Raw genomic sequence first — 19,953 nt, forward strand, 5'->3', positions numbered from 1 at the left:
CAGCTCCTTATTTTCATGGATGGAGAAGCCACCAAAATTAGTAGCCCAAAGCTTGGAGCCACCAACCAGTGACTCATTACTCTTGCTACTCAACAGTGTCTCCTGAAGAAAGCTACTTCCACCCTTTACCTGCAGGGCTTGCTACTAATGTTTTATAACATTTCAACAAACACAGAGAAGCTGTGTCAGGTCCTGTGCTAGGTGCTGGAGATGCAGAACTGTGTCTGACATGTTTTCTGCCTTTGAAGAACTTTCTGTCAAGTGGAGGAACACAGTCATAACTTTCCCCTCATATTTAATTTGTTCTATCTCATTCATTCCTGCATTTAACAAATAGTTGAGAGTATACCAAGTATCAAGCACTAAACTAGGCAATGGTGGTACTGAGATTAACAAAACAGACACAGGCCTTCACAGAGTTTTCTGTCAAACTCAGGATCTATGTCTGTGGGCGTCAGTGTTTGACCAAGGAGTGCAATGGCTTCTGGGTGGTGCAGGTTCAATGCTCAAAATGGCACCGAAATTTCCCCCTTTGTGAACAAAAGACTCTCTCTATTTCCTTAAGAAAGTATTCTGGAGCAAAACTCCATGCTCAGTGGGAAGTGAGTCAAGAACCCAAGCAACCCTAATTTTCATCTACTTTTTCCAAGTAGTCTGTGGTTTCAGGGGAGCCTGGGTTCTTGCTTCAACTAGTTGCTAAAGTATGATGCTTCACGCAAAGTCATCACTGACCCTGGGTCAACTGCCACAATCTACCAAGTAGTACATGAAGGAGAAACATTTTAAAACACCATAAATGTGTCTCCCAGTCAGACTGATCATAGCTATTCTGCCTTGCAACAAGATGGAAGTGGAACTGAAAAATAACCTGAAATTTATGTGATCAAAGTCTGCTCTCTCTTTTGGGAAAAAGCCATTTTGTTGCTTCTTAATCATCACAGAGAAAAACAAACAAGCAAGTGGAGCATGAAACTTCAAAAGAGATAGAAAGTCTGGATTGTTTGAAATGGCTGCAAGCCTCTGAACACTCATGTGTGCCTGCTTGGGTGGGGAAGGCGCAAGGAGAGGAGCTGGTTTGGGCAGGGGCATGTGTGTGTTTTTGTAGTATCCCTGGATTGAGGTATCTATTTGCACGTGTGTGTCTATAGAATGCCTAGGATAGCATGTGGGCTGTTTGTATTCTGTGTATATTTTCTTGCATGCGTATACATTTTTCTGAATGTATTTGTGGATATTGGTGCATGGGTGAGAGTGTGTGTGTGTGTGTGTGTGTGTGTGTGTGTGTGTGTGTTCAAAGAGTAGCTTCAGTTGCTTTCTTATAAAAATCCTAATCCATCACTAATTCCCAGCAATACAAAGAGAGAGCTGCATATTCCTGGTGAATCTGGTTATCCTCAATGGCCTATGAGCTCTCTGAATAAAGGGGTCCCTAGAGCCCTCTGATGCAGAGTTGGGCTTTTCAGGAGTACATGTTGAATTACCAACTGGGAACAGTTTTAATGCATGCCCGGATCTGAAGCTGTGGGAGTTAGTAGTCAACAGGTTCAGAAGGGCACCTAGACATACAGGCTTTCCTGCTGCCCCTAAGATGAGAGACCCATCTCCTCTATCCCCTATATGTCAAAGCTGCCCCTTGTTGAGCTCTCCCTGTGTGTCAGGTACTGTATTAAGTGCCCAGGAAGCCATGAAGACTTGGTGCCGGCCCTTAAGGAATTTACAGGAAGTCTACTATATCTCTGTACTCTTCATTCCACACTTGAAAGACAAAGTTCAGGCCTCTACCTTCCCTCTGCCTGGCCTCACAGTCACTCATGACTCCCTCTCCTGGGAACTAGCCTGCTTCTTCAACTGACTCCTAGATCTTGCCTGATTGAAAGAAGAGCCATGTAAAATCCACATGCCTAAACGAACTCTCAGCCTCCACTCTTTTCTCCCATGCAGACCATCCTGTATGAGTGCCAGCTCAATCATTCTAAAACGATACATATTTGTACTGTCCTACTGAAATACACTCACTGGTTCTGCATTACCTACAGGACAAACTCTATCACATCCCTACGCAGCCATCGGTATTTACCCAACAGGTCTCAAGAAGCCTTGTCCCCTACTAAGTAGTAGTCTCACTGAAGATAGGGCTATAGAAAAAAATCTAAGTAGTGAACGTGGACGTTTCATATTTTTAAATATTTTTTTCTAATTTTAAGATTTTTATTTTCAACACAAAGTCACTGGTTCAACAAAAAATTACTGAGCATCTAATAACTGTCAGGCATACTGAGCAGATAATAGCTTTTGTGTTTCCCTATGTAATAATTATTCAGTCAGATATCTGATACTTAGCAGGTCTCCTGTTTCAACTCTCCAGTGCATGCTTTGCTTTGGCAGCAAGGGAGAATGGTAGAAGGGAAGTCCTTGCAGACAACGCATGAGTCTTCCCCTTTCTGGCTCTGCTGTTTTCTGCCCTATTCCTTGGATCTGCTCCAAAGCCCTCCCACTGCTCACATCCTGGAAACACCGCTCTGGAAACTGGTTGGGTCTCTCAGTCAAGCAGCCAGTGGTGCTGGCAAATGTGAAGGGAGAGGTCAGGGGAAGTTTAATTGAGGATACGGAACTGAGACAATTTTGAAAGATGTGTTGTGGAAAAAAGGGAAGGGTACTTCTGAAGGGGTTATGTATGCTTTATATGTGAATAGGTGACGAGAGCAGGGCGAGAGATGGATTTAGTTAAATGGAAGATGGCGAGGGTGGGGGATTTATCTGAGAAAAATACTTCTCCGTAGAACATAACTACAAGGGCCTGCCATAAGAAAACCCCAATTTATTTTCTTTGATCTGGGGCATCATCTTTCACCTTTACCTTAACAGGAACTATACTTACCATGTCAGTGTCTGACACGGGGCCAAAACTGGTCACGTAGATGTCAGTCTTCACTTCAGTCACTGCATCTGGGCCAAAGAAAGCAGAAAAGCAGAGTGTCGTGAAAGCCTGTTCCCTAAGCTCAGACAGAGACCAGTGCAGTACCCCGAATGACAGCCAACTGGCTACTTCTGAGAATGGATACTTGGCACAGTCACAGGAAAACCCCTGAAAAAACTCTCACCTGTACTATTTCTTCATGGAGAACATGCTAAATACAGGTACAAAGTCCATCCCTTGATGCATCCCTGAGAATGACAGCGGAATTCCCAAACTCCAAAGTTCAGGGAGAACCCTTAGAGATCTCTGGCATTCACACGTGTTGGGCTCTCACACTGAGATTGCCCTTAGCTGTGGTTCCAATATCCAAATCACTTCCACTTTCAGGAACACAGGGGAATTGCACTCCCACTCCCCTGCCCGCTTAAAGGAGGGAAGGGTCACATGAGTGGTTTCTGTTGTGGGAGGAAGTAATATGTGTTCCCCCCTGGCTGGGCCCATTAATGTGCAATGCAATCCCCTCCCTGCCATGTCATCATGGAAACATATGTTGATATGAAGCTCCCGTAAGACTGAGACAGCCTGGAATGATGAGCCAATACACGGAAGACAGCTGTCTCAGAGAGTTGCCTTGGATCTGCAGTAGACTTTGCATGAATGAGAAATGAACTTAGTTGGGTTAAGTGGCTGACATTTGGAGATGACTGATATCACCTGATATAATCTTTTTGATTTGATTTTCCTTTCTTGTAGCTATTTACTTGTCCACCTTCTACCTAACCCAAGAGACTCTGCAGGGCAGTGTCCCTGTTTTGTTACCTCTGTATCCTCAGGACCTAGAAAAGGGGCCAATTACTGAGTGCTCACTGAACATTTTTGGTATGAATGAATGCGTCTCATCACACATTTGCCAGGTTGGAAAGTGATACCCAGAGAAGTGAAGTTATTCAACTGCTAAGTTTCTCTTTCCCTGCTTTTGTCAGCTCTGTATCCCCCAGATGAGCATACTCAGTCCAGCATACCTCATACAGAGCACAGGGAAGCCTACTCCGGCCTAGCAAACACCTCATCATTACAATACATTCAAACAAGTCCCACTGCAGCCCAGCACACCTGACCCCAGCAGAGCACAGTAGCAAGGATAATATCAACAAAGCCCACACAAGACCTGATGTATGCATATAATGAGTCTGCCTAATGCAGTCTACAGCACTATTTCCTCTCCCTCATGGAGAGGTATGGGGTACGCCTACTTCATCTGTAGCATATTCACTATATTCACCTAGTCCTGGATTCTCGCCCAGATGTGCTTTTGATCTGATTGACTTCCCACTTTCCAGAACCATCACTTAGGCTTAATACACTGTTTCCCTACTGTGGTACTGAGTATACTCAAGGCCACTGCACACATCCACAAACATTTCATTTTCAGAAGAGGCTTTGAGTATCATTTAATAATAATCAACACTATAGTCAATTCACCAGAACACACAATTTATCCCCAAGCTTAATCAACAAATAACATGTCTCTGAAACTAGAGTTGTGTTTTAAATAGTTAGGCTCTCATCTAGAGCACAGGCTTCCCTTGGAGCCATTTCTGTGCTTGAAGAAGAAGAGACAACACTTCAGAACCCAGAGCATGCCCCCTAAAGACTTGTCCCTTCAGATCCAATGCCAGGTTCATTGGCTGGAGAAGCATCACCCTTCCCCCAGTGCATGAAACAAAATGAATCACTTAATGGGCGAGACCACAATTACATTTGAATCCAATATTCCTGGCAGGACATAGTTAGACCCAGAACAATGTTCTAAGCCAATGTAATTGTAAACTTGTAAGATAGTTATGCAGCCTAAAAACAGGGAACCCAGACTACAGGGGGAAAGGCAGAGAGATAGTCTCGTGGTAAAAGTCAAGTGGCAGGAGACTGCTCTATTTCCAAGGGGAGAGACTGCAGTCACTGTAGGTAGAAAGGGAAGTGGTGATAACAGAGTCTTGGGTCAGGATGGGAAGGCTTGGGTTCTGGACCTCTGCCCCTGACTTGTTAAATGCCTTAAACAAGTCTGTTTTCCTTTTGGCTGCTCTCTTGTGCAGTGAGGGATTGGGACCAGCCAAATGCTGAATTCTCACTCTGTTCTGACTAGGAATTCTAACTACAGGGCCAAGCAAAAAGCATCTGACTAGAGGCTTCCGATGGCAGCAGGAGGCATGCTTTCTCTGCTGCCTGAGGAAGGTAAGAGGTTTTGTGCAAATCCGGTGCTCCTCCGTTTTTCAACTGTTTACTTTCATTTAAAAGGCACCCATTGACTGCTAAGAAGGAAACAGTATGGGGAGAGTCTGCTTTTCCAAATTAGGGCTTACCCAAGCTTCAGAACTTTCTCTGGCTTTACAGCAGGGAGAGAAAGTTGGGAAGTTTAGTGTAGTACAGTGGACACTGAATCCTTTCTTCCTCCATTTCTGTCCCATTTGGAAAGAATCTGGCAGACAAAAGAATTTGGGGAAGTGGTGTGTAAAGAAAGGGGGTTAGAAAGTAAGAGAGAGGTAATTAGAAGAGGATTGGAGGAAAAAGCAGGAAAGAAAGAACAGGAAGGAGTAAGACAAGAGAACAGTGGAAGAGAGAGCCAGAAGAGGAAATAAAACTAAACAGAGAGCTAGAGAGCAAGAGATAGCAAGAGCCAAGACTGAGAGAGGGAAAGAGAAAGCAAGTGAGAAAAATGCTAAGAGAAAAATAAGAGGTAATGAATGCTCTTTTCACCAGAGGAGCCAGAAATCTTGCATGTAGTGGGATGTGGAGACAGGGATTGTCATTTGCATCCTGGCAGCACAAATAAGAGAGGGATCTGAATGTATCACCATCCTCACATCTCTGGCCCTCTACTCAAAACCAGGCAAACGCAGGGATATTTGTGACATTGTCCAGTGGTCCACACAGCGACCACCAACCCCCGTTGGTGGTCCTGTTTTCAGACTAGAAAATGCAGCTAAATCCTGTTTTCAGACTAGAAAATGCAGCTGCCCTGGAGCAGATATTCGACGACACTCAGAAGTACCCTGCAGAAATACGGCAGAGTGGTTCAAAGCATGACTGCCTGGGTTTGAGCTTAGGTTCTGCCATTTGTTCTCTGCGTGCCTTTTGTCACTTAACTTCTCTGTGCTTCTTTCTTCATCTAGAAAACTGGGATAATGATAGCAACTACCTCAGAACTGTTCTGAGAACTGGACTTAAAGACATGGTATTTAAACCAGGAGGTAGAGAAGATCCAGGGTTCAGTATACATTCACTGCTGCCGCTGCTCAATACTATAACAGAGGCAAGATGGTGTAAGTCAGCCATAAGGACAGGGGGACAGAACTCACCCAGAAGTCTAAGGTCTTGGGTCCCAGACATAGAAGAGAGTATCCACCCACAACTACAGCTCCTTTATGTGAAGGAATGATTCGGAGTTTGCTATTTCATTTAAGTAAATGAAAAAAATGAGTCGAGTAGACTGCTGAGGGCTATACTTTATATTCCAGCCCCTATTCACAGCCTTCTCAGTAGGGACAAATGTGAAACATAAATTCATGGGCAGATAAGAGGGATTGTTGTTCCTTTTTCTAACAAGTGTTTTCAGATGCTCCCTGGCTCGCTCTTTATTTACTTTGGGGGCCCAATTTCCTTCCAATATTACCCTCTGAAACCAAAGATAAATGGAATTATCTTTTCCTTTTGTAAATTTACTGTAGCACTGAAAGTGCTTGAACGCTTCTGTATTTACATGAACATACATGCCCTTAGCCCCCAGGGGGACTCCCACTGGTGGGCAACTCATCAAGCAGTCCTTATGTCATTTCTGCTTGCTTTTGATCTGAAAGAATAAAGATAAGCCAATAAGTGATCACTGCTGATGCTGAATGTTACTCATAACAAACTGTATTTTCCAGCTTGACTTTGAATAGACCCCCAAGAAACGGAATTTTCCCCTTTGAGCAGAAACCAGAAAGCAGAGTAGGTTCCCTCCACCCCAGCGTTAGCCCGGCCCTTTGGATCCATACAACAAAATCTGCTTCTTATTCTTTGGAGATTTAAAGACCTTCAGAGATTGAAACAAAGTGACCGTGGTACCCTTTCATCTGTACTTCTTGTTCCTTTCCAGACTAAATAACCTGACTTCCTTCAGCTGTGTCTCTCCTCTTTTGACACGGTTGTAAAAGTGTCCTCACCACCCCCACTCAACGTTCCTCTGGCTCAGGTCTGATTTTTCACAGACACTCCTGATATATGTTTTGTGGTGAAAGTTTGTCACAATGCCATTAGAGACAAGGTCTTAAGATGAATGACATACACTCCTTGATCCCATTATAGGTGATGATGGGCTCGTCAGTCCTTTCCCAATGACAGTCCCCCTAAGAATAGTGAGGCTTTCAGGAGTGGGACTTTGGCTAAGAAAACAAAGCCTTGACTTTTCTTTATTTCCAGATCACTGGAAATTTTGGAGAATAAGTGCTTATTGTTGTGCACACTTTTCATCTTGAAGAAAGACTGAGCTGCTGGCAATGAGCTCCCCTGTGACTAGCTGTCTGAATTTGCAAGCTGCGTAGATGTAGAGAGTGGGCTACATTGACTTTTGGACAGGCTTTCACAGATCTGAGAGCTGGACCGCTCTGTTCTCATATTAATCGCCTCTCCATTCGTCTGACAATCCTTGGGGACTGAGATACTGTAAGTAATCACTGAGCCACCCCCCAATAGCATTAATCACATATAAGCTCTCCAGAGGAATCACAAACAGGTGGCTTAAGGAAGCAGAAATTACAAGAGTCCGTCAGAGGTCCTGAGCTCTAATCTAAGCTCTGCCATTGACTCACACCCCCTTTTGCGGGCTGTTTGGGCAGAGTTCATGACTTTTGATTTTCGGTAGGCTAGAAGTCTAGCATTGTATTGATGCTACTCCATCTAGTGTCTGGTACCTATTAGGTTGATGCAAAAGTAATTGTGTTTTTTGCAATTATTTTTAACCTTTTAAACCACAATTATTTTTGCACCAACCTAATAGAATATACAGCAAATCTCTAATACCCAGCTACACACAACGTATGTTTTTATCACACCTGTAAAAAAAATAACACAAGATTTAAAAGAGACCAACCACAAACATCACCCATTTAACCACCGTGGGTTCTCATTAACTCCACGACTGCTTGAATCTCGACCCTCCCAAAGGTAGTACAGAACAAAGTTCACTGCCTGTTTCCCAAAATTCTCAGGAATTTCAGTCTCAATACGGCCCCAAAATATGCCTTTCAGACCCAAGCCAGATATAGTTGGTGGGCAGTAGACAATACTCAGATCATTACACTCCTTTCACTGGTTCCACAAAAACACTGATTCCTATACCATGCCCTCAGCATTTCATCTTCCTCATCATTATTTGATGTTTTAATCTGGCATTTAATACTTACACTGTAAAGCACCAACACATATTTCACGTGTCAATTCAAATGGTTGCACCTGTCTTTTACTCATTCATTCTAGATGTTTCCCTCCTGCAACCTTTCCCTTACACCTATTATTTGTTACCTAACCCAATACTTACTTGGAATGTAATGTAAAAAAGCACCGAATCTTATTTCGGAAGATCTTGGTAGAAGCTCAAGCAGTGCTACTGACAAGCTCTATTATCTTAAATGAGACTTTTATCTCCTCGAGCCTCAGTTTTCTTATCTATAATATGAAGGGTTCAGCACAACGATCTCTAACATCCATTTAAAAATCACTATATGCATCTTTGGTTTCCTGGTTTCTAAGCCCAGAGTAGATCGGAAGCACCAAATGAGAACTGAAGAGATAGGCCCAGTAGCAGAAACAAGAAATGAGCACTAATGCAGTAAACAAGGACACAGAAAAAATAATAATATCCAGGCTTCGGTCCATGGAAAGAAAACACTCAAATGGTATTTTTAACTTTTCTCAAGAAAGGAAGCTGTGCTCAATGCTCCCAGTGGTGTTACTATAGGTCTACAGAAGCACCTTCCCAGAATACCTTTGCCCTCAGACCTTTCTAGTGATATCTCTTCCTTATGATGGGGACCAAAGGCCATATTTGGATGTGTAGCTCTAGAGAAAAAGAGCAGAAGTGTGGAACTAGTCACCCACATGGAAAGAAATATCAGTAACAGGTATAGAAGAAATAAAAACATCATAGTGCAGCCTCTTTGGCGGTTCATAGCCTTTTTCTGCAAATAGAGTCCACTCCCAAGAGCTAATAGGGTTTCCGTGGGGCAACATTATAACAAAATTAGAGAGGGAAGTTGATGTAGTGCCCAAATAACGATCTGGAAATAAGTTGGAGGCTCACTCCACAATGTCTTCTCAACCCTCGAGGCATAACCTTGAGCCACAAGTTTAAAACAAAGAGAGAAGCAACCGACTCTTTAAAACAGCTGAAATAACCCAAAATGTTACAAGGATGCTCTGGTATTTTTCCAGGGCCTACTGATTTTTAGCTTCAACACAAAACTAATAAGTGCAAAAACCACTGGTATAGGAATCTGGAGACTCGGATTCGTCCCAGTACTACTTCAAGTTCATTATACCTTCGTTTCCTTATCTGCAAAAAAGGGAGTTGCTTTTCTTATGATTCCAACATTAAAAATATGGTTTCCAAGGCCATAATAGATTAGAAGGAGCTACCAGAGGCACATACACTGTCATCCTTAAGAAGTGTTTGGGACTTCCAGATAAGACGGTACAGGTAACTTCACATCTCAGTACAACCCCAAACACACAGAAATGAGAGAGAAAATACAAGGGGTACCAAAAAAAGTATACACATTTTTAAGAGATGTTATCTATGCTCAAGCAGTAGTTTGCGGTAATCAGAAGTGTCTGGACGCTGATGGGAACCACTTTGAGCACCTCTTGTGATTGCAGACGTCAAACGTCATGTGTTGTCATCTTTTGTTATCAGTATATATTGACTGTTACAATTGATAGTTTTTTCCCTTTCTTAAAATGTGTATACATTTTTTTGACACCCTCTGTATATAACAAAATGATAGTTATTTCACATTTGCGACAACATGGATGGACCTAGAGGGCATTATGCTAAGTGAAATAAGTCAGACTGAGAAAGCCAAATACCATATGGTCTCACTTATATGTGGAATCTAAAGAACAAAATAAATGAACAAACAAAACAGAAACAGACTCATAGATACGGAGAACAAACTGATGGTTACCAGATGGCAGGGGAGTTAGGGGACTGGGTGAAAAAGGTGAAAGGATTAAAAAGTACAAATTAGTAGTTACAAAATAGTCACAGGGATGTAAAGTACAGCATAGGGAATATAGTCAATAATATTGTGATAACCATGTATAGTGCCAGGTGGGTACTAGACTTATTGAGGGAGGCACTGCATAAATTATATAAATGTCTAACCACTATTCTATACACCTGAAACTAATATAAAATACTGAACGTCAACTGTAACTGAATAAATAATTTACATAAATAAATAAAGCATTAATCTAAAGTGCAAAAGCCAAAGCTCTTTCTTCAAGTTCTCCACCGTCATTTGGGGGAAAGAGGACACCTAATGCATTATCTTGGCTGCATGTGGTCTTGCCCTCACTGTAAAAAGCTTTTAGAAACGCACAGGGCAGCATTTACAGCATTCAAAAAATTTTTAACTTTAAATAAGTTCAAGGTGCTCATGACAAAAAAAAAAAAGATATAATTGTTTCCAATAACAGATCAAAATCTGACCGAACAGAAACAGAACAAAACTGTAAGCAATGTTGAGACAGAGTTGTGGGTCTGGAAAGTAAGTGTAGTGAAAGAGACTAAAACATTTCTCTGTACAAAAGAGGGGACAGGGAATAGGCCGACTGTTTGTTGCTCAGAGCTGGGGCTCTCCTTGGAAAGAGGACAGAAAAAGTGAAGCTGAGCTGCTACCTGGGGTATGGCTCTGTTTGAGGCTATAGGCTTGGGTTGGGGGTGGGTGGGATGTTGGGATACACACAAAGACAGTCTTGGGATTAGGAATTCAGGCAAGCGGCTTGTGGGACCAGGAATGGATCGCCGAAATCACATTGGAGAAGAAACTTCAAAATACTATTATAAATCCAGTTTGGAATGGGATTAGAGTAGAAGCAAACCACAAAACCACTAGACAGCAAGAAAAAGAAGGTGAAAAACGAAACCTAAAACAAGACTAAACTGGTTTCTGAGTATGGCAGAGTAAGTGCTTTCCAGCTTTTCTCTCTCACTGATTATAAATAAAATCTCTGAACAAAATATAAAAGCAACTGCTCAAGGACACTGAAAAGTAAAAAAGAAGTGGATTATGGAGGGGAGTCAAAACTTGGAGAAGCAACCCACAGGGGAATAAGTTTCCTGGGTTTTTTTTCTTCTTTTCTCTTGCAGTTCTGCCTCAAAGACAAAGCTGCATAGTGGGACAGTGGCACAAACAGCCAAAACTGATAAACACACACACACACACACACACACACACACACACACACAAAACCTATCTGTCTTGCCAAAGAATCAAACTAAAGACCCCTGCAGGCCAGAGAATTTGCGGGAATCCCAGAATGCAGAGGGTTATATGAACCCCCACAAATCACAGGCTCACCCTGGAGCATATTCATAGGACAGACCCGAAACTTTGAGAAGTACACTGTGATTTAAACCACTACCTAAATTTCCAACTAATCCTGAGTAGTACGAGCATAGGACAGACCCAAAGCAGCATAGCAACGATTTTGATAACTGAACTATGAACTAATATGTGAAACCATGGCCCAAGACTTAGACTATTCACTACGTGACACATGTGTGAGATAAACCAAATGCAGCACAGCAAAGGTTTTGAAAACTGAATGCAACATAGACCTTGTGGACTGAATTTAACCAAGATGATTGTTTAAACAAACAAGAAAAAATTTCTCCAAAGCATGGGCCCAAACTCAACATAATATTCAAAATGTCCAGAATACAATCCAGCATTATTTGACTAACAAAGAACCCGAAAAATATTACCAATTTTTAAGAGAAAAGACAATCAACAAATGGTGACTAGAAGATGATTCAGATGTTACAAGTATCAAATACTTTAAAGCAGCTGTTATAACTATGTTCCATGAGGTAAATGAAAACACATGTACAATAAATAAAAAGATAGACATTCTCAGCAGAGAAATTAGAAAATATAAAAATAACCAATCTGAAATTTTAGAAATGAAAAAAAATGCAATTATCAAAATAAGAAACTCACTGGATGGTCTGGAGATGACAAAGGAAAGAGTGAACTTGGGGAGAGATTGATACAAGTTAGCCAATGTGAAGAACAGCAAGAAAATGACTGGAAAAAAATATCAACAGAGGCTCGGGGACATACTGGACAGTATGATAAAGTCTAACACATAGAACATTGGCGTTTCAGAAGGAGAGGAGAAATACTTTTGTGAAGAAAATATATATTTGAAGAAATGGTACTCAGAAATTTTCCAAGTTTGCTAGCAGACATAAATTTACAGAATCAAGATGTTCTCCAGACCCCCCCCCAAAAAAAAGGAAAATAATGCATGTGACATATATTCAAACTGCTAACTACCAAAGATAAAGAAAAATCTTAAAAGAAGTTATTGGAAAATAACACAGTACGTGAAGGGGAGGAATTATTTGAAAGATTGAAGATATATCATCAAATCACTACATAAGATAAAAGAAAGGCATCTTTAATATGCTTAATGAAAACAACTATCAACCTCAGAACTCCATATCTGTGAAAATGTTTCAGGAATGAAGTTAAAATACAGACAGTTTCAGATTTAAAAAGACAAGAAAATGTCACCAGCAGATTTGTTCTATAAGAAATTCTAAAGAAGTTCTCCAGGCTCAAGGAAAATAATGCCAGAGGGAAATTAGATAGGAATATATTATAGAAAGAGGAACAGAGATGGAAATTCTGGATAAATGTAAAATAATTTTTCCTTCTTAAGTTCTTTAAAATAGTTATAACTGCTGAAATAAAAGTTTACAACATTGTCTTGTGTGGTTTTCACTGAATGTTGACATAAAAGATAAGACAACTATAACATAAAGGCCAGTTGGATGGTAAACAGACCTATATGTTTATAAAGCTGCTACACTGTACTGGAAGTGGAACAATATTAACTAAGAAGACTGTCAAATATCAGCTATGAAGACTTTAATCCTTATAGCAACCAGTGACGACTCTCACATTACAAAGAAATACTTCTAAAAAGGCAATAGATAAATTGAAACAGTAAAAATACTCAAGTATTCCAAAAATATTCAGGAAAGGGAAAATAGATGAACATAAAAACAGAGGGGACAAACAAAACCAGTGATAAAATGATGGATCTAAGCACAACCCTGTCAATAAATATATTATTTGTAAATGATCTAAACAAATTAAAGCCAGAGATTGTCAGATTAAAAAAATAATAATAATAAGATAAACCATATTTGTATATGGGAAGCCCACTTTAAATGTAAAAATATAAATATGTTAAAAGTAAAAGAATGGAAAAAATATATATAACATAAACACTAAACAAAGGACGGACGTGGTGGTTATATCAAACAAAGTATACTGTAGAGCAATGAAAATTACCAAAGATACATAGGGATTTATATAATAAAATCACAAGTAAGATTACAAGGCTAAATGTGGCATCTAACAATGGAGCTTCAATATGTACGACACAAAACCTGACAGAATTCAAGGGAGAAACAGACACATCCAAAATTATTTTTGGACATGTCAACATTCCTCTTTCAGAAATGGACAGAATACATACAGAGAAAATGAGTAAATGAGAAGACCTAAACAATACTATCAAGCAATGTGACCTGACATCAGTGAAATTAAAAACAGGTTATTGAAAATATGTATATATAAATTGATAAAACTCTAGCTAGACTGACCAGAAAACTAAAAGAATGATGTCACCGAAATTGTTAGACTAAGAAACTCCGGAGCTCTGTCCCTCCCTCCAGAAAACAACTAATAAGTTTGGGAAAACTGTCAGAATCAACTTTTACAGAACTGTAGAATCTAGTCAAAAACGTAAAACCACCAGGGGAAGATGTGGAGAGGAAAAAAGCTATTGCACTGAGGTAAGAGAGCACTGCGGATTTACATTGGTGCACAACCCCCAGATTGGCAGCAGCCATAAAGATGGCAGCCCACACTCTTGCTGCAGGTTACTAGTACCAGAGGGAATGTGCAAATCTTAATCTCAAAGAATTGACCTGAATGGCAGCGCTCTGAAAGACTGACGCAAGGGCTTGCCTTTATTTCTCCCAACTGGAAGTCTTCCTAGGGCTGGGGCTGCTTCCTGAGAGTCACTGCCAAAAGTATTTAAAGCAAAAGCATTGACAGTTGCAGCCTGAGGCTAAGGATAACAGTTGGGAAAAGCAATAAGACAGAAAATCCAGAGAAGAAAAAGGTTGGAAAAGGAGAGACCTGGGTGAATAAGGATTTTTCTAAAGCTCCAACATATACCAGGGTATTCATAAGGACACATACATGCCCACGGCTGGACATATGCTCAGAAAAGAACTGAGAAGAACCTAAGCTTTCACCTCTGGCTGACTTTCAGACTTCATGCAAAAGCCAAGTGGAAGTTAAGGCAGAGCCAATTATCCCTAAACAGATCTACAGATTAAATACAATCCTAAATAAAATCTAAGGGCTTTTTGTTTGTTTGTTTGTTTGTTTGTTTTGTTTTTTGTGTGGTTTTTTTTGTTTTGTTTTGTTTTGTTTTGTTTTTGTTTTTTAGTAATTCATGAGTTGAGTCTTAAATTTATATGGAAAGGAAAAGGAGCTGAAATTGCCAAAACATTTTGTAAAATGTGTTCTTAATTTGGAGGATTCCCATACAGAATTCAATGTCTCAAGATTTATTAATACTATAAAAGTACATCAATTGAAACAGTGAAAAGATAGACACATCAACCAATATAACAGAATAGACAGTTAAAAAATATGTCCAGACATATATACTCAATTGATTTGCTGTGATGATTTCCATGGGTGGTTCCATGACGATTTCCAACCATTGTGATAATGCAGTGTAGAAAGTAGTCTTTTCAATGAAGTGTGCTGGAACAACTGGATAGCCAGATGCCAAGCAACTGGATAGCCATAAGCCAAAACATGAACTCCAAATCTCACTTCATACCTCATTACAAAAATTAACTCAAAACGGATCATAGACCTATTGCAAATAATGCTACGATGAACGTAGAGATACATGTATCTTTCTGAATTAGTATCTTGGATTTCTTCAGATAAAAACCCAGAAGTGGAATTGCTGGGTCATAAGGTAGCTCTGTTTTTGATGTTTTGAGGAACCTTCAAACTGTTTTCCATAGTGGCTACACCAATTTACAATCCTACCAACAGTGCACAAAGTTTCCCTTTTCTCCACATCCTCACCAGCACTTGTTTGTTGATTTATTGATGATAGCCATTCTGACAGGTGTGAGGTGATTTCTCATTATGGTTTTAATGTGCATTTCTCTGGTGATTGGTAATTTTGAGCATCTTTGCATATGTCTGTTGGCCCTCTGTATGTCCTCTTTGGAGAAATGTCTCTTCAGGTCGTCTGCCCATTTTTCAATTGGATTGTTTGTTTTTTTGGAGTTGAGTTGAGTGGGTGTTTTTTTTTTATAAATTTGTGATATTAACCCCTTATCAGATGTATCACTGGTGAATATCTTGTCCCATTCCATAGGCTGTCTTTTCATTTTGTTGATGGTTTCCTTTGCTGTGCAAAAACTCTTTAGTTTGATGTAGTCTCATTTGTTTATTTTTTCTTTTGTTTCCACTGCCCAAGGAGATAGATCAGAAAAAATATTAGTAAGAGCAATGTCAGAGAGCTTACTGCCTAAGCTTTCTTCTAGGAATTTTAAGGCTTAGGGCCTTACATTTAAGTTTTTAATCCATGTTGAGTTTATTCTTGTATATGGTGTAAGAAGGTGGCCCAGTTACATTTTTTTTGCATGTATCTGTCCAGTTTTCTCAACACTATTTATTGAAAAGACTGTCTTTACCCCCATGTGTATTCTCGCTTCCTTTGTCATAGATTAATTGACCATATAGGCATAGGTTTGCTTCTGGGTTCTCTATTCTGTTCCATCAATCTATGTGTCTGTAAGTGTCCATAGATAGATTATTGGATAAAGAAGATGTGGTACATATATACTCAGCCATAAAAGAGAATGAGATCTTGCCATTTGTGACAACATGGTTGGACCTAGAGGGTATTATGCTAAGTGAAACAAGTCAGACAGAGAAAGACAAATACCATATGATTCCACTTATATGTGGAATCTAAAAGGCAAAATAAACAAACAAACCAAAAAAACCAGAAAGAAACTCATAGATACAGAGAACAAACTGATGGTTGCCAGATAAGAGATGGGTTGGGGAGATGGGTGAGAAAGGTTAAAGGGATTAAGATGTACAAACTGCCAGTTATAAAAACAGTCTTAGGGATGTAAAGTACAGCACAGGGAATATAGTCAATAATATTGTAATAAGTATGTATGGTGCCAGTGGGTACTAGACTTATGCGGTGATCACTTCATAAGTTATATAAATGTCTAATCTCTATGTTGTACACCTGAAACTAATATAATATTGTATGAGGTGTGATAAAAAAATATGGTGAATGTTTAAATGAAAAAAAAAATATTACAGTAAAAGACACATTGCCATTAATCCCCCTCAAAATACTCCCCCTTGCTTCAAATACACTTATCCCATCATTCTTGCCACTTTCTAAAGCAGTTCTGGAAGTCCTTTTTCGTGAGTGTCTTTACTTCATCCTCCATCACAACAACACTTCGTGTCACACATCGCTTCTGGTACGGCAATTTCTGTCAAATAAAAACATTACGCTGTGTCCTCATCCACCTTATGCACTGGATCTGGCACCATGTGATTTCTGGCTCTCTCCAAAGTCAAAATGACCATGAAAAGAAAACATTTTGAATCGATTCAGGATACTGAGGCAGCCAAGACAGCACAACTAAAGACACTCATGAAAGAGGACTTCCAGAACTGCTTCAGAAAGTGGCAAGAAGGATGGGAGGAGTGTGTTTGAAGCGAGGGGGGCTATTTTGAGGGGGATTAATGGCAATGTATCTTTTACTGTAATAAAGTTTTTCTTAAATTTAAACATGCACTGTATTTTTTATCAGTCCTCATATGTAAATTGTAATTGAAAAAAAAATTTTTAATTAAAAAATGAATAAAATAGGATGATTATAAAAATTCACATACTTTAGATTGTATGTTACACATTACTTATCTGTTTAATAATTTTAAGATTTAAGCTAAATTATCACACATAGTTTAGTATATGTTTTCTCACAGTATGTGAAGAAACATCAACTAAAACAACTTCTTGTGATTATGCAAAAGTGCTTCATATTAACATTAAAAGTAATAAAATACTGGATTAGTAAGGAAAAAAGGAAAATCAAACAACGTAATTCACCATATTAACAAACTAAAAAGAAAATCCATATAATCAACTCAATAGGCACAGCAAGAGCATTTGAAAAAATTCCAACATTCATCCCTGTTAAAAATTTTCAACAAACTAGGGGCAAAACTTCCTGAACTTAATAAAGCACATTTAAGTAACATCATACTTTCTGGTAAAAGACTGGAAGCTTTCTCCCTAAGATCAAGAACAAGACAGTGGTGTCTGCTTTCACCTGGACTGTTCAACATTGTACTCGTATGTGAGGTCTAGTTAGTTCAATAAGGCAAGAAAAAAACGCATCCCCATTGCACAGGAATTAAAACTGTCTTTCTTCTCATACGACATAATCATCTATGTATATAATCTGATGACATCTAAAAAAAGTTACTAGAAATTCCACTTCTGGCATAAAAGCATGATGAGCTTACAAATCCGCTCTTTAGTGAAACTGATGAAATATATTTTCAAAACAACCATTTAAAGTTTCTGGAAATGGTGCTAAGAATGGACAACAAAAGAGAAAAAAAAAACTGTTCAAGAAAATCTACTAAAACTCAGTAAGGCAATCAAGAGTCCAGATATTTAAAACAAGACCTGTTCCCACGCTCCTTCTTCCCAGCTCAGTGAGGCAGAAACTACTCCAGACTGGTGCAGCCAAGAAAGAATTCAGGACTCTCTCTTCTCCCAGCTCCCAGTTGGAGGGCTATCTTTCTGAGAAGGGCAGGATGCCAGCATTTCTCATCCTTGAGTAAGCTACCTATTGCTGAGGCTAAATTCTGAGCAAGTTTGGGACAGGTAGGAGATCCCTTCATCCTCCCAGTTGCTATGCATGGGATCAAGGTTCTAACTTGGCTATGGCAATGCTGAGAGTACTACGGCCTAAAGTGCCCTTGATCTGGATCATGGGGTAGTGGTCCATGCTGGAAAATACAAGTCAAGGAGACCTAGGGGTGCTGCCAACACCCCTCCACCAAGTGCTCAGCAACTAAAGTGGGGCTGGGCTGTCCCTCAAGAAAAGTGTACCACTGTTCTCACCCCCAGAACCAGAGTCTTGACTCACAGATTTTGCCCCATTGATTCTTACTCTTATATTTATTATATTCCATTATTGTTAGCTTTTCTTTTTTTCTAGTTTCTTTCTTTATTATTATTATTAGTTACAGGTATGCAAAACAACAGTGATTAGATATTTACACCCCTCACAAAGTGATAACCCCAATAAGTCTACTACCCATCTGACACCATACATAGATATTGCAATACCATTGACTGCATTCCCTATGCTGCACTTTATATCCCTGTGACTATTTTTTTTAAATTATAGTTGACATTCAATATTACTTTATATTACTTTCAGGTGTACAGCATAGTGGTTAGACATTTATATAATTTATGAAGTGATCCCCCCAATAAGTCTAGTGCCCATCTGACACTATTATACTACATGAAATAAGTCAGACAGAGAAAGACAAATACCACATGATCTCACTTATATGTAGAATCTATAGAACAAAAACAAACAAACAAAACAAAAACTGACTCAGATACAGAGAAGAAACTGATGGTTGGTAGATGGGAAGGAGTTGGGGGGATGGGTGAGAAAGGTGAAGGGATCAGGAAATACAAATTGGTAGATTTTTTTATCTAGTTTCTTAAGGTGAAGCATTGGGGCATTGATTTGAGGTTAATCTTTTTTAACATAGCCATCTAGTGTTATAAGTTTTCCTCTTAGTACTGCTTTACATCATTTTTTTTAAAATTTTGTTTAATTGAAAAAGTTGTCAATTTTCCTTTTGAGTTCTTCTTTGACTCATGTTTTATTTATAAGTAAATCATTTAGTTCCCGAGTACTTGGAAATTTTCCAGATACATTTCTGTTTTTGATTTCTATTCCATTTTGCATGTTGTAAATTATTTTAATTTTTTATGACATTGAATATGGTCTATCTTGGTAAATGTTGTAGGTATATTTGAAAAGAACATGCATTCTGCTGTTGTTGGATGAAGTGTTCTATGAATGCCAATGAATTCAAGGTGGTTAATAGTGTAGTTCCTATTTCTGCTACCTTTACTTATTTTCTGTCTACTTGTTACTGTATTTTGCTGTGTATAGTGCGCACCAACATTTTTGGCCCAAACTTTCAGGGAAAAAAATCTTTCCTTTTACTTGTTTAACTCAATTTTCTATTTGTTTATATTTAGGTACTTTTTTTTTGTATTATAAAGGAATTTTAGCATTTATTTTTTAACATATTGTGGTACATGAAATTTTATGTACCGGTAAAAAATTTACAATATTTACGCATCATACAAGGCCAAGAACTCTTCGTTGTTGCAAGTTTGTCGTAAGTTCAACAAAACTGATTATCATATTCCAGGGTATTATTTTGCATATGGATATAGTTATTGATTTCTAGAGTTACACTTTTTTTTTTTAAAGATTTTATTGGGGAAGGGGAACAGGACTTTATTGGGGAACAGTGTGTACTTCCAGGACTTTTTTCCAAGTCAAGTTGTTGTCC

The 19,953-nt window shown here is 39.2% G+C and overlaps 1 protein-coding gene across 4 annotated transcripts in view; it reads right to left on the reverse strand.

Moving 5' to 3' along the window:
• GABRA3 (gamma-aminobutyric acid type A receptor subunit alpha3) overlaps window positions 1-19,953 on the reverse strand; it is a 199,786-nt gene that overhangs the window by 82,659 nt on the left and 97,174 nt on the right. For all 4 annotated transcript variants that reach the window (XM_019711246.3, XM_019711247.3, XM_019711245.3 and 1 more), the window contains exon 4: window positions 2,879-2,946. In XM_019711246.3, coding sequence (XP_019566805.1) covers window positions 2,879-2,946 — 68 coding nt within the window. The remainder of the gene's footprint in view (window positions 1-2,878; window positions 2,947-19,953) is intronic.

The sequence above is a fragment of the Rhinolophus sinicus genome, chromosome 18 (genome assembly GCF_057876585.1).
Source record: "Rhinolophus sinicus isolate RSI-liver-muscle chromosome 18, RSI-T2T, whole genome shotgun sequence".
NCBI lineage: Eukaryota > Metazoa > Chordata > Mammalia > Chiroptera > Rhinolophidae > Rhinolophus > Rhinolophus sinicus.